The sequence below is a fragment of the Hesperophylax consimilis genome, chromosome 4, assembly GCF_061612785.1.
Source record: "Hesperophylax consimilis isolate HC1 chromosome 4, BYU_Hcon_1.0, whole genome shotgun sequence".
Classification (NCBI taxonomy): Eukaryota; Metazoa; Arthropoda; class Insecta; order Trichoptera; family Limnephilidae; genus Hesperophylax; species Hesperophylax consimilis.
In genome coordinates, this window is record NC_142839.1 from 13773944 (window position 1) to 13798366 (window position 24423).

Below are 24423 nucleotides of genomic sequence, written 5' to 3' on the forward strand. Positions count from 1 at the left end.
AAACTTGTAAAAATAGATATGAAAAAGAGAATAAACCCAATTGTCGTATTACATTCCATAAGTAAGCATTATTTTACTTTATTTTAAGCTTATTCACACCGTATTATATGGATCAGTTTTAGAAACATATACTATCAAATCACAATGTAGCGATTCTCAAGTGTGCTCATCGTTGTTTACTGGGGTAAGTAAATTATGAAACATTTGTAAAAGTGTCTTAACTAAATACTCTGAAACTAACTACGACTCTGAAAATAGAAGAAATTTACTTTTCCGAATTTGGACTTCGCAAATTAGTTCATAACGTGGCGAGTAATTTGCGCTCCCATGTAAAAATGTCTATTCATTCAAAAGCAGATTTTACTTTTAAGAACTAAATGGTGATATTATAATGCGAGATGCCTATATCCTGTCAGATTGATTTATTGACGAATCACAGTCAGCTTTAACCCCTTCGTTCTTCAACAGTTGATTTTACCCCTCACCTTTAATTTCTAGTCTATATATTCTTATGTCTGTGCTACATACACATACCTCTACCGCTGAGAGATTGAACGCGTGAAATCACAACTATATTTTATTCGGTAAACAAAATTTTTACGTTGTATGTTTTTGATTCCACCGTAAAATTATCACATATATCACAACGTAAATTTTTGCTTGTTCATATTTTCTTCTAATTTAATTTCTACGTGGTATGTTAGCTATAGCAATAGCTTAAGCTATTGAAAGATAAATATCATTATATTCGGAAACCATCGATATTTCAGCTTTAGATTTATCGATGAAAAAACAAATAATAATTTTACCTGAGTTGTTCTTTGTTTATTTATCTAAAACCAACTATTATAAGAATTCCCCAGTCCAAAGGCTACATAGGCTTGGAAATAAATTCAGTTATTTTCATTTATCTCATACTAAAATTTATATTAGATATTTTATGACATTTTGTTTCGCTAACATTATTTTATTATATAATCCGTAATTTTTTTTATGTTAATATTTACCTTATAATTTTTTTTTCTTTTAATGTTGATTTTTATTATTTAATACTGACAGGTATACATTTTTTCTTTCTTGTCTCTTTCTTGCATTTTTTGTACTTTTGTGTACTTGTGTATTACACCGATTCATTTTGTTCCTATCTTAGTCATTATATTCTCTTGTTGCTCTACGTACTGCCAATATGGATGAATTGAAAATTCATGCAGCTGGGAATAAAAATATTATTATCTTAATTTTAATGCACTATTTAATGTTATTAAATTATTCATATTCTATGTAAAAGCTAGACGCTAGGGCCTAAATAAATACATATGGCGTATCTTATAAATTCGGCCCTCCGATTGGCAATTTCATAAGCAAATTCTTCATCTGATTCTGTCGCCTCGCTTCTAAACCATGATGTCTTGGGAGACAATTTTGACTATTACAGGCTAACAAAAGGTGAAACATAATGCTTCGAAACAATGCACTTTCTTTTTGATAAATGCGTTCGTAATTCAACTTTTGGAATAATTATTTTTGGTTCAGTGACATCTTTTAACATCCATTCGCTCTGTCTTGACTTTGTTGGGCGATGTTGGTTATGCGTTTTCAAAATATAAGATCGTAAATAAAAAAGTACTTTATTATTAACTCAAATTTCGGGTTCGGTTTCTGCTCTATCACGGAAAAAATCAGTTAAATAGATCCTGTTACGAAAAGAATTTCGATAAGTACCTAAAATTCATTATTATTTTCTTTAACTTGCGTAAGAAAAGCATACTCGACAGCCTTTTATGTTTCTTAGGCTGGTAACACTGGTTTGCGGTCCGCCATCGTCAATTTATGTATTATCCTCCTAACGGTGTCCAAAATGGTTAAGATTTTATTATTTTCACATTTAATTTAAGGAAACGTAGAGAAAACAAATACAGAATATCCATTTAATACAGAACACAAGACGTCCCATCTAAATACCAGGTTGCAAAGCTAGTAATTTTAAAGATTTAAAAAGGCTCCCACGCTTCCAAAGGGCCTATAAATATAGCCTTGGTAGGTACCGCACTCGATGCGGCCCGAGTGCATTTTCCTTGCTTTATTTACGGAACGTTTTGCAGGCGGCGATAAGGCCCGCTACTACCTGCTACAGCATACCCCACTGTTACACTACCCGACCCCATCCCCCACTCCCACCCCCTTGATAGATCGTTTCCCTGGGCGCTGTTCCAGCCAGATAGCCCCATCTGGGGGATTATATGCCCAGGGGTGGCTTAGCATCACTCATTTCAATTTCATTCTATTGTGTATGTATTATTAATAATATATTCATAGCAAGTTGTTGCAATGCTTGAGGGGGTGTATTAGATCTAGTAAGAACATAGATACAGGACATCCAATTACTCAGAATTTTGGACAGAAAAAAAACCTCCAGCAGCAATTGGGGTGAATTATTTTAATTGCTTCGCCGATTTCGGACCCAATCTCAGTAATGGTTAAGCACTGCAACTACGTAAATATGTCTACCTATTACGTCTTCAAATATTTCATGGAAAAGTACCAGTAGGTATATGAAACACGAGATGTTTAAAATAAAAAAGGTTATTATTTATTAATATTTACAAATGGTTAGATACTCGTAACTCCAATTAATATTATTTATCAAGGCATCTACAGGATTTATGGCTGAAATTACACTTTATTTGTCTGACAGGTAATTAATAGTTATGATTATATTTGGCTTCATTTAATAAAACTTTACTGTAAAAGGTACTTTAGACAAACCGGAGACGTAATTTTATTTTTAATTATTTACTCTTTTATACGCCCTTGGTGCTTTTACATTGGGCAAATGAAATTGTTACAATATTTTATACAAGGGTTAATAATAAAACTGATAAATAATGGTTGCGTACGGTTTACAATGGGATAATATTTAAAAAAAATATGTAACCTTTTTTCCGTTGTAGTATTTTGGCATGAAAATATTGTATACATATTTTTTATTTTAGGGATTAGCGGTAGTAAACGGATTAAAAAAATTGAATTGAAAATTGATTTTATTAAGTAGTTTAATTTATTTTATAAAATAAAGTAGTTTAACTTTAATTGATAAAAAATCAAATTTTTATACATATTTTAGAAAAAGTTATCGCCATATTTTTTGGACTGGTTTTTGAATTAAGTCGGTAATTCAAAAACCTTTACGGTACCTACCTGCTTGAAGAAAGTTTGAAAAAATAATTGTCGCAAAGTAGTAAGTAGGTAGGTATTTAATTAGGTGCTTACTCACAAATTTGGCTGCGCTGTAAACCGTAGCTAACTTTACTTTTCCACTTAGGGTCAACGGTGTATGTCGATTCTTTACATATACCAACCCAATGGGACAACGGTCTAGGATAAAATTAGAAACATACTTTTTAGACGCGAGCTCTACTGTTCACAACATACTTTTTGGACGCGAGGTCTACTGTTCACAACATACTTTTTGTACGCGAGGTCTACTGTTCACAAATCTAATAGTATTAAAATGTATTAATGTAATTGAACCGGTATTTTATAAACCACTATCTACGTATCTATGAATATAAATAATTAAAATTCCATCTTTTTTTTTCTACCCGACCCCGTGCTTGGACTAATCTAATAATCCACATCATGAAATACCTTAGCCATCCATCTGATGATGTGACTATATGACTATACGACTAAGGACAGAATGCGTTCTATTAAATACCATACCCATTCCCTTTAAGTGTCCTCTCGAAATATAACTGAAATGTGTATATTAGTTAGGTGTCGAATTTTTCGACTGTTCGTATTTTTTGTATATCTCTTTTAAATTTACTCTTACAGTATTTTTAGTAATTTTACTCTCTCTCTCTCTAAAGTAAATTTACTCTAACAGTATAAAGGGAAAAAGTACCACAGTTAGCGATTTGTTAGATAGCAGATGATGGATTTTAAAATTTATGTAAACTACCATTTATAGGATCTTATTAATAGCAATTAGCACTATTTTACTACTCTAAATAATCATCTTTTCCATGTTTTGTATAAGCGAGTATTAAGTGAATACGTGTCAAACACTTTAGTATATTCTTGTCTCCAAAATAATTTTGTTTCATGGACATCGAAACCTGTTGTTTCAAGTTCCAAGTAAATTTATCACGTGTTCGAGTTTATATTGTGACCTCTCTTTTTGTTGCACGGGTTGTTTATAAGAAATAGGGAGAAGTTACACTTGAGCTAAAAGTGGTATCCCTGTACACCTATCCAGTGGTGCAAGAGTAGGCAGTAGGCGGGGAGAGAGCCGGTGTAACTGGGTTGAATAGGGGAGAGAAGAGAGAGGAAGGTCCCGTGAGACCCACAAATGGTTGTGTGCAAACGGTAGTTTAAGTTTTCATATTAATAAGCTAATGGACTCGTATATGGAGATATCAAAATCGACCAAAATATAATATGTAATAGCCACATTACAATTCAATTTTTATTTTAACAAGAAAGGCGGTAGTGAAAAAAATAATAATAAAAACATTTTTGTATTTATCGGTTGTATATAATGAAGCGTGTATTGTAATGGTGTTGGGTATTATATATACATATATGTTTTATTATTTTATATATTTGGTCTGTGTCTTGGTGTTGATATGTTTGTTATGTACGGCAATTTTTATATGACTGATAGCTGATTTTAATGCTCCCCCTAAACAATGGAAAGAATTCATCTATGTATAATAACAATAGATTATCCCTCTTATACCTAATTCCAATCTAAAAATAAAATCACATAAGAGTAATTTCACAATACAGGTCCCTATCGAATTCCGATGCCTCGCTTCGAAAAAATGTTTCCTACAGAGCACAAAGTTATCGCTCAATCCCATATTGTAATTTGTTAATTTTATCCGCCAATAGCAGAGACCTGAGACCTAGACCTAGACCTAGACCTGAGTGACATCGCGTCCCAAGATATAGAGATAATCTCCCAACTTGATGTAAACTTGTCGTTCAAGCTTCTAAAAAACCAAAGAAGATCGTTCATTTTGTGGCAAAAGTGTTTTTGTAATTTGTTGCGTGAAGTAGTTGTGTGGCTAGAAAGAAATGTAAGATTTTTTATGAATTGTTACTTCAATCGATACGCCGCCTCGAAGCCATCTATGAGGTACATCTCTTTTTTAAATATTCATATAGCTGATTCAATTGTTAATTATAAAGTACAAGAGAGCCTCTACCGAAAATATTGCTAATTGTATCAAATTTGTGATATCTTGACAACACTCATGTGACGAACTTGCTGGAATACGATTTTGCTCCGTGCAGACCAACAAAAGGTAAAAAGCAACGCTTCTTCGATTTTTTGACTGCGAGATAATGCATTTTCTTTTTGATAAACATTTTTTTGAATCAATATTTTGGTTTCGGTGTTAATTTTAAGGTTTACACGCCCTGTCTAGATAATACCTTTTTCAATTAGAACCGATTGCAAGGGTGTCCCATCAAGATGGAATGAGCCCCACAATAATAAATGAGATATCAAAAATGTACGTGAATAATGTTCAAGAAAACATAGTTTATTTAGGAGGAGTTCTTATATTCATTTCAAAATCATTGCCATCCACTCGATTGCTATGTAAACATCTAGATGTGGAAAAGGGATTCGTATTACTAAAAACTAAATCAGGCAAAATTCTCTTGGGATGTGTCTACATTCCTCCTGGATCCAATATTACAGTCTACCAAAACCACATAGATGACGTCGAAACCAATAAAAATAAATACCCTTATGCCAGAATTTTTTTATTTCATGACTATAATACCCATAGCATTGACTGGGTGAATAAGGACTCTTATTAGAACTTAAGCCTACCAGAAAATTCTACGTAATAGATATGACGAACTTACTCTCTCTACATCAAGTCAACAAGTCTTTAAAACAAATAAGCGACTTTGGAGGGGACCCCATCACTTTCCAAATGTCGTTATAAGGAGACATATGGTTTCCTTCCTTCACCGCACACGTCTAGACTCAATTTTTTTTCGCTAAACAAAGTTGACACCTATATTCAAAAAGGGTAATTAATGTGATACAACTAACTATAAATATGTAAGCTATCCATAACACCGAACTTTTTGAAAAACTATTACTAGATGGAATTTCAAATTCATTTAAAACAAAACAAGACTTACGGGCTGTGTAACTCAATCATAAGCTACGGTTGCTTTGGGTGGGGAGGTACAGGAAGAACAAAATTAAACCCGTTATTGAAGGCACAGAAATCTATTTTACGTGTTATTATGAAAAAAACCTTTCAGATATCAGGACTGATTCCGAAATATTACCAAAAAATGTAATCTGATAATTATTTATCACGAACGCCTAGTTGTATCTTCGCTTTTAAATACTTATTTTCTTCAATTTTATATTTTTCTTATATTCGCCATTAGTGTATTACCTACTCAATTTGCTAGTCATATTATTCAACCAGATAGTGTTACTATTATGTATTTTGTAATGTTACTGTGATCTAATTGTGTAGATGTATGATAATTTGAAACCTGTTAATTTGACTGCCCTAAAACTGGAAACCTTCCTAGTTGGAAAGTAAAAAGCTTCCTTAAAAAAAAAAAGTATCAACATGGATTTTTATCGGGCAGATCAACTTTGACAAATCTCTTATTATATTAAAACTATATTTCGAACGCATTAGCTAACAGAAGTCAAATCGATTTCATATATAAGGACTTTATTAAGGCCTTTGACTTGCCATAAAAATCTCTTAGTTAAACTATGTAAGCTCGGTATTGATGGAAAACTATTAGACTGTATCGCTAGCTATCAAAGCTACGAGTGTATTTGGTGCACCACAAGGGTTTCATTTAGGCCCAATTTTGTTTTTACTGTTTATAAACGATATTGTTAATATATTTGCAATCAAGAATGTTCTATACTTAGTCTAACTTCTGAAATTAAATATCTTGGTATATATATAGATCAACATTTTAAATGGAAAAAACAAATTTGTGAACTTGTCAAAAGAATTAGAAAATGTATTTATATATTTATAAGACTTAGAAATATTCTTAGACTAGAAAACCTAAAAAGAGTGTACTATGCAATTGTACAATCTATATTACAATATGGTATTATTGGCTGGGGAGGAACTTATAACAATATATTAAATCCACTTAAAATAGTTCAAAGATTGATAATTAACCCATTTACGCCTGCCGTGCCCAAACGAGGACGCCTTCAAATCTACCCACCATTTTGTTATTAATGTGGTAAGTTTTGCTAACAGTGCATTATTGTCGAGTTGATTGATGTGTCTTACATTTTATATCAAACATTTTGGATAACACCATTTATAAAAAGTATTTTAGTGTCATAAATAAAGTGAATCTCAGAGTCGCGGTGATTACCAAATGTAAGTATTTTTTTTATATGTTTACCTTCGTAAATTCTTAATTTTTCTACATAATCTTATTGAACACTTTGTTTACTTTGGAATAAAAATTTGATAAGGTAAAATATATAATTTACTGAACTGTGAACTACTTTTTTTTGTTGGTGTCCCCAAATAGGGACAGTGGGCACATAAAGAGTAAAATATTCTTTTTTTTACAGAGCTTTGACTGCACATAAATATGTCAAAACGGCAATTTGAAGTAAGCGATAACTATCATGGACTCCAGGAGGCCCTTGATGCTATTATGGCAGAAGAGGACTCAGATGTTGAATTTGATATCGTTGCTTTTCCCCCAGAAACAAGTATCCTCACTGATGAAGAAAAAGGCGATGAAGACAATATTCTTACCAATGACATGCCAAGAGATATTCCTGGAAATATCGAAGTTTTTGTAAACAGAAACGAAGAATATTGGGACAGTTCTGATGAAGAGCCTTTGTCAAATTCCGCTAGAAGGCAACGATGTAATGTTGGGCCCCGTTGGCGTAAATGCGAGCCTAGCTACGATCACATGCCTTTTGATGAGAATAATGTACAACAACGATGCAAAAACCTAATTACTGATCTCAAAGGTAAAAATCCTGTTTCAATTTTTGAGAAGATTTTTGATCAGGAAGTAATCGATATGATTCTTCAATATTCTGATTTGTATGCATCACAAAACAATAAACATGATATCAATATTACCGTTGGTGAGTTGAAAACATTTTTGGGCATTCTATCTCTATCTGGTTATCACACTTTGCCTCGCGAACGTCTATTTTGGTCTTTAGACGAGGACTGTAATGTACCTGTTGTTTCTAAGGCAATGACGAGAAACAGATTTTTAGATATCAAAAAGTACCTACATTTTTGTGATAATACTGTAGCTGCTGAAACATCAGATAAAATGTTCAAGATGCGAACCCTTGCTGAGGTTCTCATGAAGAAATTTATGCAATGGAGAGTGTTTCACACAAATCTGTCAATAGATGAATCCATGGTGAAATATTTTGGACGTCATCCATCGAAACAATTTATTCGAGGTAAGCCTGTACGCTTCGGTTATAAAAATTGGATGCTCGCTAGTGCTGATGGCTACTGCTACAATTTTGATATTTATTGCGGCAAGTCGCAAATACCCACCAATGAGCCGTTGAGTACACGGTTGTGAAAAACCTGTTCAACAAGCTAAACACAGATCCTAGAGACCATGTTGTGTTCTTCGATAATTTTTTCACTAGCTATGCATTCCTGCGGGATTTATGGGAATCTGGCTACAGGAACTGTACGTGAGGGTAGGACCAGCAAATGTCCTCTCACACCCGTCAAGGAGATGAAAAAGAAAAGTCGTGCTGACTTTGACTACCGGTTTGACACGGTCAATAAAATATTGTTTGTTCGCTGGCTGGATAACAGCGTTTGTACAGTGGAAACAAACTACGATAATTTTCTTCCGAGCTCAATCGAAAAGAAGAAAACCGATGAAAATATTCCTCAAGTATTTATGAATTACAACAGAGGCATGGACGGTGTCGATCAAGCCGATCAGTCGATTTCAAGGTATCGAACTTCAATACGAGGCAAGAAGTAGTGGTGGGTGTTATTTAAATACATGTTCGATCTATGCATTACCAATGCGTGGCGTCTACACATACTTAGTAACGACGTGAAGATGGACCAGCTACAATTTCACCCATCAGCCTCTGTAGTGCTCAATTTACAGTTTGATGGTTTTGGCCACTTTCCGGAGAAGTTGACAAAACAGTTGCGATGCACTATTTGCCATAGAAAGGCACGTTGGGAGTGCAAAAAATGCAAAAAAACTTTGTGTATTGAAAAACCATGCTTCGAGAAATACCATACTGGATGTGCCCAGTGTCCCCATTTGAGCACGGCACTTTTTTTTCTAGTAAATAAAAAAAATTTAAATATTTTTTTTTATTTTTGTTAAAAAACTCTATTTCCTACTACATAAAATGCATTTATTCTTTTTTCTACGATTACTTTAGTCTTGGGCGTAAATGGGTTAAAGTAATAATATGATGATGATGATGTTAATATGTTCATTGTTCGTTCATATTTTTATGTAACCAAAGTAGAAACAGATATGTTGTTATACAGGAAAAAATTACATTTACTTTTCTCACAAAATTATCCGATTGCCCAAGTAAGCGAACAAAGATTAGCAGACCAAAAGCGAGCTATTTTCAAAAATAATTTAATTTCTGTAGTCACATTAGAACAGATTAAAAGAGAAGTAGCAGATAGATTGCAAAGAGGAAATAATTTAGAACAAATTAACACAAGTAATGTCATATCAGATGCATTGAATGTAGATAGTTTGGATAATATTCTAGTCGAAGTGTCCAATGATATTACAGTAGATTAAAATAACTTAGACGTTATTTATAATCTTAGGGAAATCAACATTGCAAATTTAAACTTTGTTGATGAAAATATAGTAGAATTAGCTAACTTACTTCATAATAATATAAACAGATATATAGATGTAGAGCCAACAGTTAGACCAAAATTACCGAAATTGCATACGTCAAAGAAATTATCTAAATTAATTTTTGAATTAAATAACATAATTTTACCAAAAATCATATTTGACGAAATTAGTTTTTTAGATCTTCATACAATAGTATACGCTAGTGCGATTACTGTTTGTAATAAGTTAGGAATTAAATTATCATCCTCTGACGATAGATCATATAGTTATAGTAAACCAGAATGGCAGATCAGATTAGAAAATGATGTAGTATTTTTAAGAAGTAACATAGCTAGAGTAATAGAATATAAAAATGGAAATAGAAGTAGGAAAATTTTGAGACATGTAGATGAAATTGGTAGAAAATTTGGTTATAACATTGATAGTCATAATAATGAAAATATAATCAATGATTTATTGGATTTATTAAAACAAAAATTAGGGGTAAAAGCTAGTAGATTAAAAAGATATAATTATACGTATAATAAAAAAATAATAATAGATTATTCCAGAAAAATGAAAAAATATTTTATTCCAAACTTGACGATAAACAAAATATTATTTCGAATAATAATATTCCATTGCCATCTGAATCAGATATGCGCGATTTTTGGACTAAAATTTGGAGTAAAGATATAAAACATAACGAGTCAACTCCCTGGATAGAAAATGAAGAACTCAATTTTTCAGGCATTGAACAAATGAGTTTTTCTAATATATCGGTTGAATTGTTAACCAAAATTATTAAAAAATACTCATAATTGGAAAGCCACGGGTTGCGATTGGATACATAATTTTTGGTACAAACGTCTGACTACTTTACATCCTCTTTTGGCAAAAAATCTTTCAAAATTTGTCAGTCAACCACAAAATTTTCCAAATTTTCTAACTAAGGGCATTACTTATATGTTACCCAAAAGCGAAAATATTAATAATCCCTCTCAGTACAGACCCATTACATGTTTACCGACAATATACAAAATTTTGACCTCTTGTTTAACAGATTTAATTTTGAACAACAAAAAGGTTGTCGCAGAAAACATATGGGATGTAAAGAACAATTAGTTATTGATTCTGTAATTCTAAAACAGATTCAAACTCGAAAACGTAATTTACATACTTGCTATATAGACTACCAAAAGGCTTTCGATAGTGTCCCGCACTCGTGGCTGATCAAAATATTAAATATATATAAAATTAACCCCATTATTATTAACTTTTTGGAAAATATTATGTCCTTTTGGAATACCAATTTACTTATCAATTTAAAAGGTAAGAAAATAGTAATACCGGGCATTTCAATTAAAAGAGGAATTTTTCAAGGAGACTCATTGAGTCCTCTTTGGTTTTGCTTAGCATTGAATCCTCTATCTAAAATGTTAATTAAAAGCAAGTTTGGAATAAAAGTTAAGGGTAATACAGGGGAGAGTAGTACAATTTCGCATTTATTATTTATGGATGACATAAAATTATTTTCGAATTCTGAACAAAATTTAGAGAAAATGATTGAGGTAGTTAAAAACTTTTCAGATGATATCAAAATGACTTTTGGTTTAGATAAATGTAGAAAGATCCATATAGAGAAAGGCAAAATTGTAGATGGGGACGAGAGTATATTTAGAAATTTTCAAATTACTAGTATGAAAAGGGATGAGGTTTATAAATATTTAGGATACCCACAATCAAATAGATTAGACCATACTAGTATTAAAAATGATATTAGGATTAAATTTCAAACTAGGATCAGGAAAATTTTAAAATGCAATCTATCTGCTAAAAATTTAGTAAAAGCAATAAATACTTGGGCAATACCTCTATTAACGTACTCATTTGGCATAATTAAATGGTCTAATACAGATTTAGATAACTTAGAAAGATTAATTAGAACTACGCTAACAAAGTTTAATTGCCATCATCCAAATTCAGCTATAGAACGAGTTAATTTACCTAGAAATTTAGGAGGTAGAGGTATAGTCAAAATAACTTCTTTAAAACATAATCAGGTAGAAATGCTAAGAACCTTTTTCCATAGGAAAGCTCATAGCTCAGAAATGCACGAAATAATTTGCAAGGCAGATAGAAATATTACACCTTTAAATTTATACGATGAGAATGCCAACATTTTTATAAATCCCAACCAGGAATTATTAGATTCCTGGTCAAATAAAATTTTACACGCAAAACACTTCAATTATCTCAACCAAACATATGTTGACAAATTTTCGTCAAACAAATGGTTGAGTATTGGAGAGTTGAGCGCAGAAATAGAAGGATTTATGCTTGCCATTCAGGATAGAGTCATTAATACTAAAAATTATAGAAAGCATATAATCAAAGATAAAAATCAAATTGATGATTTGTGTAGAAAATGTTTGGCTTTTCCGGAAACTATAGAACATATTATATCTGGATGTTCTATATTAGCACCGTCCGAGTATACATTTAGGCACAATCAAGTTTTAAAAATAATTCACCAAAATTTGGTAATTAAACATAACTTGATTGACTGCCGTAATATAGTACCATACTATGAATACGAACCAAATTCATTTTTAGAAAACGAATTTTATAAAATATATTATGATAAAACTATACTAACAGACCGAGCAATTAGTCATAATAGACCCGATATAGTTTTACATGACAAAATTAAAAAAATAACTTATATCATTGATGTCGCTATTCCAAATTCCTGTAACATTCAAAAATCTGTTAATGAAAAAATTAGAAAATACACAGATTTAGGAAACGAAATAAAAAGAATTTGGCATTCTCAGACTATAAAAATATTACCATTCGTTATTTCGGCTACTGGCATTATACCTAGCTCTCATTAAAAATTTAGGCGTATTAGATCTATCAAAAAATTTATATATAAAGATGCAAAAGTCGGTCATTTTGAAAACATGTAGGATAACGAAAGATTTTTTAAATATTTATGTTGAGGGATCAGTAGGATTTATAGGCCCTGTTAGAAGTACTACCGAGCCGAACCCTCTGATATGAAAATATCTGGAGACGGTGAATTTTTTTTCCCATTTGATCTCTGGTGAGTTGACGTGTTGTTGTTCTTGTATTGTTTTGTATTTATTTTGCTTATATAATGCACTTACATAATGTTGATTGACTAGATGATCATTTGTGGAAAAGTGAGTGGAAGGGTTAAGTTTTTCCTTTGGGGAAGATTTAACCCGGACAACTAAATCGGAAGTTTATAATAAAAAAAAGAAAATTGAAAAAACCATCCAAATTTTCTACTGAGATTCTCTTTTCAATATTCAATGTACCCACAATAGACAATATATATAAAAAATATTCAATTCTACAAATTTATAAAGAAATACAGTTAAATAACTTACAATTCAATTCATCAGTGAGATATCAAAAAACTATCAAAATCCCAAAACTTAATACAAAGCACACACAAAATACCTATCTCTATCTAGGTATAACATATTTTAACGTCCTTCCATTATATCTAAAAAATATTGAAGATATTCAGGAATTTAAAATAAAATTAAAAAATTACCTAAAACTACTATTAAAGTCCATATCTTACTCTTATTATTATTTCCTTCAAATCTTGAAACTGTATTATTGATAAATCTTGCCTATTTCTTACTTATCCCTTTGGTTTTGCAAATATATTATTTACTTACTTATGACATGATTCCATATAATTGAGCTAGGATTCACTCACCAAACACAAGAGCCTCGTCTCTTTATGGTGAGGAAAAGCTATTATTATTTACCTTGATAACACTGTATAATATGTATAATTGTATATTTATTGTAAAAAACATACAAATATTAAATAAATTAAAAGAAAAAAAAAATGATAATGATATAAATGTATTACTTTTTGCAGACGATTTAAAAATATTAAAAAATATATATAAGCGCTGATGATTGCATCTGTCTACAAAATGACTTAAACAGGATAATTAATCGGTTTGCTCTTAACAAACATTATCCTAATATAAATAATTGTCATTTAATAAGATTTTACAAAATAAGTCAGCTAATTATTTATTCGTGTGAAGTCAATAACTCAACCTAATTAGCTAATTTAATAATATCAATTTAAGAAATTAATGACATGGGCAAAATTTTCGGCTGTAAATTAATCTTTATATTCCATATAAATGCAATTAATAAGAAGGGAATGAAAATGCTTGGATTCATTCTTCCAAATTCCAGAGGCTTTAGGAATATTTCAACCTTGGAAATTTGGTATACTTCTTTAGTTTGAAGTCAAGTCGAATATAACTCCTCGATCTGGTCCCCCATTTTTAAATACATTAAGATTCAATCGAAAAAAATCAACATAAATTCCTAAGACACATTAATTTTAAGCTCAGTATTCCCATTGAAAGCATAACTGTAATTACTTGCAGAAATTATTTTTTTTTATTTAAAATTTCAGATCGAAGAATTATATCCGACTTAATATTTATGTTCTAAATTTTAAATGGTAGTGTAGACAGCCCTGATTTAATTAACCCCGTTGAATTTCATATACCTAAGAGAGTTAGGACGGGTTGTTTCGGAGAATTTGAACAATTCATCAAATTTCAACGTTCATTTTCGGGTTCTGTGAAAGACTTATTCAAGTTCTGTTTTAATATCATTGTAGGCTAGTTGCTTGACAAAACTGAAATAAAAACAGAACTTGAAAAAATCTTTCACAGAACTTGAAAATGAACGTTGAAATATGATGAATTGTTCAGATTCTCCAAAACAACCCGTCCTTAATCGTTCCAAAATCCTGTTTAAATATAACTATTCCAGGGCTGAGCATTTAAAACACTCACTTGTACCTAGATTACAAGAAGTTAGTAATAGATTCGCAGAAGTGGCGGATCTGTTTAGCTGCATGGAAGGTAAGCCCTGATTTAATTAACCTCATTGAATTTTATTTACCTACGAGAGTTACTCGTTCCAAAATCCTGTTTTAATGTACCTAACTATTCCAGGACTAAGCATTTAAAACATTCGCTTGTACCCAGATTACATGAAGTTAGTAATAGATACGCAGAAGTGGCGGATCTGTTTAGCTGCATGGAAGGTAGGTACAAGAAGGCTATACTATCATATATTTTAAATCAAAATTAATCAAACCTAGGTCTACTATATTTTTTTATTATATGTTGTATGTACTTGTATCTCCTTCTAGGACTTGTATTAATTTTATACTTTCAGTCGTCATTTTACGAACAAACAGTTAATTATTATTTTAGTTTAAATTATTTCTAGTATTTGGTCATGCTTGCCATACTGTGTCATGGAATTATTGTGTATAGTATAATTACACCGTAGATATAAAATAATTATACTACTTCAAAATACCTACCCGTTTATCGGAATGTGCACACGTTGGAAGGGGTAAATTTAAAAGCAATAATTTTATTAATAATTTTCCGCTGATCGTTTTTCAAGTGGATATGAATGGCGGGGTAGTCCATTAAAATTAATTATAAGCACCACCTCGATGATTGATATGTGGATAACATTCATGAATATCTTGTACACAACTAGAAGCAACTCAATTTATGTGTTTAATAATTTACCATTCTCCGTTTTTCAAAAAGAACTGAAAGGCAGGATGCAACACCATGTTGAATATTAAACACAACCCCAAGAAATTTAATTTCATGTGTAAATAATATTCATGAAAACAAGTATAAAATACGTAAAACGACGGTCTAAATGTATTTATGTATAACCTGTCGGGAGGGGAAGAACGGAAAGCGCTTGACGTGAGTGTCACAACGCCTTAAAACAACACTTATGTCCCCTTCTTTGATTTCAGTTAAATTTCGGAGGCTTACTGTCCTAATACAACGCTGTTGACGTACACTTGCAAGTGGGAGCTTTTTACTGCCTATTATGTATTTAACGTAGATTACATATCCTACAGAGGTACCTACTTTATACTTTACGAGGAAATCAAATGCCAATTCGCTGAACATTAAGATATAATGTAGTGATTTAATCTTTGTTATTCATCATTCCTCATACTAAATCAATTACTGCGTATGTTGTTATTGTCATCTTTATTGTCTCTCTATATATGCTAATATTTACACATTTAGTTATGCTCTTACCTTTTAATTCTATCTGATCTTTAAGAAGGTTTTTTTGTTTACTTTTACCAACCTTTAGTGTTATTTCTCCGTTATCTTTATAGATCATTCATTCTAATATTCTTCATGCTATAATTAATAGTAAGATACAGTAGGTAGGTAAGTCGACAGATTTGTTCATAACTTCGTCGACATATTGTAAATTACACGATTTTAAATATTAATTCTATAAAATTAAGATAACTACCTACAAATGATCCCAATATACATCGCATTCCACGCACATACCGCGAAACCTAGGGAGGTTATTGATTATTCATGAAAAAAATTCATTAGTGTCCAAATAAAAAACGTCATGATAAAGTAATTATTTTGGTGTGGTTTACAAAGCGTTTGTTTCGATAGTTCTTAGAATATACCGGAAATATTTCCGGCTGCGAGTTTCTTTGGAATTGGAACTATGAAGGATACCACCAGAATAGTTCCTATAGTATCCTTTGATTCTGGTGTCCTCAATGTTCCCTCTTTTTGCCAGCCATGAATAAACCACTCACCTACCAGCACGTGAAAAAACTCCACGGCGTATTGCACTTAACCCGGAATTGCAACCTAACAACCTGTTAATAGAGGCGCTGCAGAAATTTTACTAATTCTAATCGTGACAAGGTTACAGGACGGGAAGGTAGGGAATAAATATGATAATATATATTTTTTAATATATATTTTTTTATTTAATATATTTTTATAAACCCCATTTTAAATATTTTCCCAATTACCCGGTCTTTCCCGTCTAGTGACATTTTAATTCCTACTTTGAATAACCCTCCCTTACTCTTACCCCTCCCCGCTCCTTCTACCTCTTCTTTCTAGACCTAATTTTAATTATAACTTTAGTATACTTGTGCTCCTGATGAAGTGAACTTGGTTCATGAAACATGTTGAGATTTTGTATCGAAATAAAGTGATGTAAACAATGTTATTTGTATTTTAATAAAAAATAAATAGTGCCATCACAAAGTTAGAAGAAGTTTTCTTCGAAAAAAAATAAATAAAAAATAAATATGATTTCAGATTTTCACGGCCAAAAGTATTTTTGTGATTTGTTTTTGGGGTGTTATGCCGTGTTGCGCTAACTCCTTCTTTAGCCAACGTTTTGGAAAACGTTTTGTAAAAAGAGACACGACGTCAAAGCTGACCAGAATATCTCCTTCCTCAGTCTTAACTTTCTTGAGCTTACTAATCAGATCTGTTGAATCCTTAATCCACGATTCGGTTTTTCCAGTTTAACGGTTACGTTAGTTAACGGTTACCCAGCAAGTCAAACAAGGCAAATTATAAGAGCCAAATCTGCACCAAACGAAGACAGAATTGAACAAGAGTCGAAAGGCTGTGCCTTCCTGCCTTATGTGCACAATGTGACAGACAGAATTGCCAGGCTATTGAGAAAGGAAAGTATCAAGACTGTCTTCGGAACAACAACAAAGATACAGGACTTACTGAGGTCTGCAAAGACTAAGTTTCCTCTGGAAACAGATGGAGTGTATAAACTCAGCTGTTCCGGATGTGACAAGGTCTATGTAGGCCAGACAGAGCGTACTATCTCCAAAAGGATTTCTGAACACTTCAGAGCTTGCAAACTCGGCCACCCTGACAAATTTCCGAGCATTTGATTAACACCGGGCATTTCTTTGGATTTGTTCCTGAAATCCTGGGGAGACCCAAAACTTATAGAGCACGGCTGATTACGGAGGCCATTGAAATTCATAAAAATCCCGTAAACATTAATAGAGACGATGGAGCTAAGCTCAATAGTTCTTGGTATCCGGTAATTGACGGCTACACCAGAGCTAAACGAAGAAAACCACTTTAAATAAAAAGTGATACGTTAATGTTAGCTCAGAGGGTTGGAACTGGCAACACGGTATCACAACCTGATACATGAGCTCACATTTTAACACAACCTCAAATAACACATCTGCCCTGTTGATGGACACTGCAATGCTGTCCGAAACGTTGGCTAGAGAAGGAGTTAGCGCAACACGGCATAACACCCCAAAAACAAATCACAAAAAAAAGGTAGGGAATAAATGAATGAACAGCGTTCGTATAAACATACCTTTAAAATAATTATTTATTCCCACTCAGTCAACTGTTGTATTTAAGATTCGAAATGTGATGGTGGCCATTTAGCTATTCGAACATGTGCATTACTCGCAAAATGGATCATGTAAATAACGAATAGGTAATCATAATTTAACCATAATTTGCTTATTTAAAGAAAAATTAGTTATTGATTCTGTAATTCTAAAACAGATTCAAACTCGAAAACGTAATTTACATACTTGCTATATAGACTACCAAAAGGCTTTCGATAGTGTCCCGCACTCGTGGCTGATCAAAATATTAAATATATATAAAATTAACCCCATTATTATTAGCTTTTTGGAAAATATTATGTCCTTTTGGAATACCAATTTACTTATCAATTTAAAAGGTAAGAAAATAGTAATACCGGGCATTTCAATTAAAAGAGGAATTTTTCAAGGAGACTCATTGAGTCTTTTTTGGTTTTGCTAAGCATTGAATCCTCTATCTGTTAAATGTTAATTAATAAATGTTAATTAAAAGCAAGTTTGGAATAAAAGTTAAGGGTGATACAAGGGAGAGTAGTACAATTTCGCATTTATTATATATGGATGATATAAAATTATTTTCGAATTCTGAACAAAATTTAGAGAAAATGATCGAGGTAGTTAAAAACTTTTCAGATGACATCAAAATGACTTTTGGTTTAGATAAATGTAGAACGATCCATATAGAGAAAGGCAAAATTGTAGATGGGGACGAAAGTTTATTTAGAAAATTCCAAATTACTAGTATGAAAAGGGATGAGGTTTATAAATATTTAGGATGCCCACAATCAAATAGATTAGACCATACTAGTATCAAAATGATATTTGGATCAAATTTCAAGCAAGGATCAGGAAAATTTAAAAATGCAATCTATCTGCTAAAAATTTAGTAAAAGCAATAAATATTTGGGCAATACCTCTATTAACGTACTCATTTGGCATAATTAAATGGTCTAATACAGATTTAGATAACTTAGAAAGATTAATTAGAACTACGCTAGCAAAGTTTAATTGCCATCATCCAAATTCAGCTAAAGAACGAGTTAATTTACCTAGAAATTTAGGAGGTAGAGGTATAGTCAAAATTACTTCTTTGAAACATAATCAGGTAGAAATGCTAAGAACTTTTTTCCATGGGAAAGCTCATAGCTCAGAAATGCACAAAATAATTTGCAAGGCAGATAGAAATATTACACCTTTAAATTTATACGATGAGAATGCCAACATTTTTATAAATCCCAACCAGGAATTATTAGATTCCTGGTCAAATAAAATTTTACACGCAAAACACTTCAATTATCTCAACCAAACGTATGTTGACAAATTTTCGTCAAACAAATGGTTGAGTATTGGAGAGTTGAGCGCAGAAATAGAAGGATTTATGCTTGCCATTCAGGATAGAGTCATTGTTCGAGGAACGAACAAGGGTTGGAATAGCCGCACTTTAAAGGGCTATTCCACACAGATAAAGTATAAATGAATTCTATGGCTTGTGACAGGCGATGCGAAAACACAATGCATAACGTTAATTCACGATCAACTTACCGGGAGGAGATGGTGAAATCTGCATAGTGAGCATCATCTGTCAGCACTGGAACGTTTAGCGTGGTTGTTAGCACTCGTTATTTAAAATTAAATTGCGATAAAATACGTAAGGTAATTACTTCGATAAAGTGGTGTTTTGACAGAATGAACGGTTTTTGTGCGACTGCTCGGCCCACGGCCTCCGTGGTTCCAGCTGACGTGTGCGAAATTTAAACTATACAGTTTAAATTCTGACGGTACGATTGGTTAGTACACGGCCTGTCAAAAGCAATCGGCGTTACGGAACAGTCATTAATACTAAAATTATAGAAAGCATATAATCAAAGATACAAATCAAATTAATGATTTGTGTAGAAAATTTTTGGCTTTTCCGGAAACTATAGAACATATTATATCGGGATGTTCTATATTAGCACCGTCCGAGTATAAATTTAGGCACAATCAAGTTTTAAAAATAATTCACCAAAATTTGGTAATTAAACATAACTTGATTGACTGCCGTAATATAGTACCATATTATGAATACGAACCAAATTCATTTTTAGAAAACGAATTTAAAAAAATATATTATGATAAAACTATACTAACAGACCGGACGATTAGTCATAATAGACCCGATATAGTTTTACATGACAAAATTAAAAAAATGACTGTTAATGAAAAAATAAGAAAATACACAGATTTAGGAAATGAAATAAAAAGAATTTGGCATTCTCAGACTATAAAAATATTACCATTCGTTATTTCGGCTACTGGCATTATACCTAGCTCTCTCATTAAAAATTTAGGCGTATTAGATCTATCAAAAAATTTATATATAAAGTTGCAAAAGTCGGTCATTTTGAATACATGTAGGATAACGAAAGATTTTTTATATGTTGTGATCTTTATGTAAAAGCCCAGTAGGGCGTTGAAAACAAAAAAACTTTTTCATTTTGTATAATGTCAAGCCATAAAGTGTTTGCTTTCTTCGATAATTTAACATTTATATTTGGAATAAAAAATCAAAAACATTATTACTTTATTACTTACCGTGTAATCATAGTGCAGTGAACTCTAATTAAAATGTAAAGAAATAATACACACTAAAAGCCCACAATTAAATTTCTTGCTAAAAAAATCTACCCGTCCGAATGAACTCGTACTTACTGCCCAAGAGCAAGTCTGAAATAAATCCCATCGGTGCGTTATGAATATCAGCACCCATGGGAACCTTCCGTTATGTTTTTTAGGTTCATTCAAAACATACCTACTAGTGGTGCCAGAGCGGTAGACCTGTAAACCTTGCAAATCTACTAGCTGCCTGAGTGCGCACCACCTGTGAGATTTTTTTAACGCCAAATTTGCAGTTGTTGTGTTTTTTTCTACTAAACTGAGTTAATAATTAGTGAAGATATTTCTTTTTACATACAAAAAAACAATAGTTTCTTGCGTGAATTGCGTTTTTTAACTTTATTTTCTTTAGCCACAGATGTTTTAATGAATCATGGAATTATATTTATATTGATGCTAAGTAATCTCTGGTGCAGTAATGTGATAAAACTTCTTTAGATTTAGGAGGAAATATGTAGGTAAAATATGGGAAAAGAACAACATAGCTTTTTTCATATATCTGAAGGATTTTTATCTCATATTGAACTCCCTACGAGGCAAGCCACGAACCGATACTCATCAAAACTCTTAACTGCAAAGTGACTTAAGCTAACCTATTTATTTACATTAATTACTCGAGTTGTTTGCACTAAGCACGAATTGTACCCCAGTAGGTATCTGGAAAACCTATTCAATCACGTAACTTCATAATATTACTGGCGGTATATTTGCAACGCTGCGAGATTTCAGCTCTATGCTAAAAAGTTCTTTACCACCCGAAGGGGGTCCATATACCGCGGATCTATCATGTCTCTTAATATTCTTTTTGCCCTTTCCAGTAACAACACTCAGATATTAGTAAACAATATTTTTATACCAACCGTTTTACCTGGATATCACCCAGCAGTCTTAGTTATCAGACCTGAAAAGCAATACATGGTTTCCGGAAACTCGTTAGTAAAAGGGAGTAAACTGGTGAATCTACATCACATTTTGAGTCAAATTAACATGTATGATTTGAACTGTAGTTTTCTAGCAAATCTATTACCAAGTTGTTATTTTCTGGTCATGTTTGTAATACGTCTTTTAAAACGCGTTGAAGCGTAGACCAGGCTTCTAATGTTTTAAACCCTTAAAAAAAGTTTAAAAAATCATAGTTTATATTTATAAAAAAGTTTTTTTTAGATCTAATGTGGTGAATCTACATGTCATGTATATTCACCAGTTTTCCACTTGAACTACAAGTTCCTAGTCTTTTTAGATTTCAGGCCACATTTTTCCTAGATTCCCTAGATTGGGGGTCGATATAGAGCACTTTGGGAATGGCTGGTCTAGTCGGTAGGCAAAAGCCGCAGCTTACTCGTATAGCGTGGCCTGCAAGATAGAATCATATAAACTTTGGTTAGCTGTCAATATACACAACTTTTTTAATAACGTCGTTCGTCATGCAAAACAGCTGGATGGTTGATGAATGGAGGTGAACTTGAAAGATCGCGACCAATTGATTCAGCTTGGAGAAACGAAAGTTATTCAAATATCACAAGACAAGACTGAAGACTTCATTTACTAATTATCTTCATTTTTAGTGTCAAAAAGTAGATGCGAACTGCCAATATGTATCAAAGTTAGTATTTAAATTCGTCGTCGTCAATTTATCAGTATTTTTTTAAATTATTACGTAGCCGTTTGACGTTTCGGAATGCCAATATCCACCAGGATTGTCATCTTGTTTATGTCATGTCTATATCGGTTCAGTTATCGACGGCGCAACCGTGCTAGGAATATCGATATAAAATCGTAAGAAGTTGAGCCTATCGATTCGATATTGTTAAAGTTATCAACTGGATCGTGCTGGTTCCCCTGCAATTAAAACTCTTATAAAATTTTTTTAATGTAATGCTCTCATAATATTTATAGATTGCGACAGTCACATATTTTACTTTCTTCTTGTGATTTTTGGAAGAATTTGATAAAACATGATTATCCTACCCATGTCAAGAAAGAAAGGCGGGGAGTAGTATTGCCCCTGAAATCATATATTTTGATGATACAGAAATTCTCGTATATTGCGTCAGTGTCGAGAGATACAAAAGAGAAATCCTGTTGATTCTTGAAAGAATCTCTCTCCTTGCTAACTCCGTTCTTCACCGCAGCCCAAATTGTTTTGTTCAGTATACACCTACCTTAAATATTTATAAATCCATTTATTTTGCAAACATGTGATTTGTTATAATAGGTGTTATATATACGCCAAGTAAAGGTAAAATATGATTTAATAAAAAAAATCCTGCATTCATGATTTGCTCATAAACTCATGTTGTCAGTAGAAATGAAGATCAGTACAGGAGTGTTCCATTACTTTATTTCAGGTGGACTTTTCAGATTTTCATTTTTATTGTCAAGAAAAATTTGTGAGCAAATTTTCATGATTGTATTATTTTTGTTATTTATTTTGTACATTTTGGTACTTTTACCTGTACTAATACCTACCTGCAACAGTGTTCCACCACTCTGTTTTCGTCGGACTCTTCATTTATAATGCCAAGATGAATGTATGAGCAAAGTTTTGTGAATGAACGATTGTCATTTATTTTGTGCATTTTCATACTATTTTACTCGTACTAACTTATTATGAGTTTGTAATGTACAAGACATTTTATATAGTTTTTTTTTTATTTAGTAAAATTAATTATTCACAATATCTTTTATTTTTTATTACATGTATATAAATTTTTAGAGTTTTTTTAAGTAGGTGTTATAAAAACTTTTTATTATTTATTTTCAGATTATTTTTCTATACTGTTATTTTAAATTTATGATAAGATTATAAACGAATAAAATTATTTATGATCTTTGTGTAAAAGCCCAGAATAGCGTTAGTAAATAAATAAATAATTATTAAAATGTTCCTACATGACTTGATCCAATACCACCCATTAATGAATTAGTATGTTCCTTAGAGCGCCGCCTTGGACCACGAACTCGCGTCGAGCTTGGCGAGCGAGCTGGCGCGCCTCGTAGCCCGGCGTGCGGCCAGTCCGGAGCGCGCGGCGGCACTTGCGCGCGCCGCCATGGCCCCGCGATCCGACCTCGTGGCCATCGCGCTCGGCGTGCCGCAGATCAACCTTGGCCTGCTGCAGTTCAGGAACAATGTGGTAAGCAGCAGGTGAATTAGTATGTTCTTAGAGTGCCGCATTGGACCACGAGATCGCGTCGAGGTTGGCGAGCGAGCTGACGCGGATCAACCCCGTCCTGCTGCAGTTCAGGAACCATTTGGTGAGCAGCATATGGTCTTAACCCTTCTTTTATCAACCTAAGGATTCGTGTAGATCCTTTCCAGGACTGAATTTACCCTGAAAGGGATTCTGAGCCTATCCATATTCGGGGCCTCAAAACGTTTTATTTTAACCTAATTTTAAAAGGTCTTGTTTCATTCTTTTCAATCTTTCGTCGAATTTTACTAACAGAAGAAAGATTAAAACGTACTCTTAAAAACGACGCAAGATGAATGTTGAGAACGCGGGTTTATCGGTATAGCGAACAACTGAAATAATGAAAATGCCTGTAGCATCAGAAAAAGCGGCCACTAGCCACAATTCGGTGATAAATGGATGTTATTATTCGGCCAAATTTTGGGCGTG

The 24423-nt window shown here is 32.5% G+C and overlaps 2 protein-coding genes across 5 annotated transcripts in view; both read left to right on the forward strand.

Annotated features, from left to right (window-relative positions):
* Nucleotides 1–24423, forward strand: part of LOC149424230 (mitochondrial import inner membrane translocase subunit Tim21) — a 586526-nt gene that overhangs the window by 146355 nt on the left and 415748 nt on the right. The window lies entirely within an intron of this gene.
* The window catches only part of smog (G-protein coupled receptor 158 smog), a 206524-nt gene that overhangs the window by 17971 nt on the left and 164130 nt on the right, over nucleotides 1–24423 (forward strand). For all 4 annotated transcript variants that reach the window (XM_089651396.1, XM_089651394.1, XM_089651395.1 and 1 more), the window contains exon 3: nucleotides 23743–23937. In XM_089651396.1, coding sequence (XP_089507522.1) covers nucleotides 23743–23937 — 195 coding nt within the window. The remainder of the gene's footprint in view (nucleotides 1–23742; nucleotides 23938–24423) is intronic.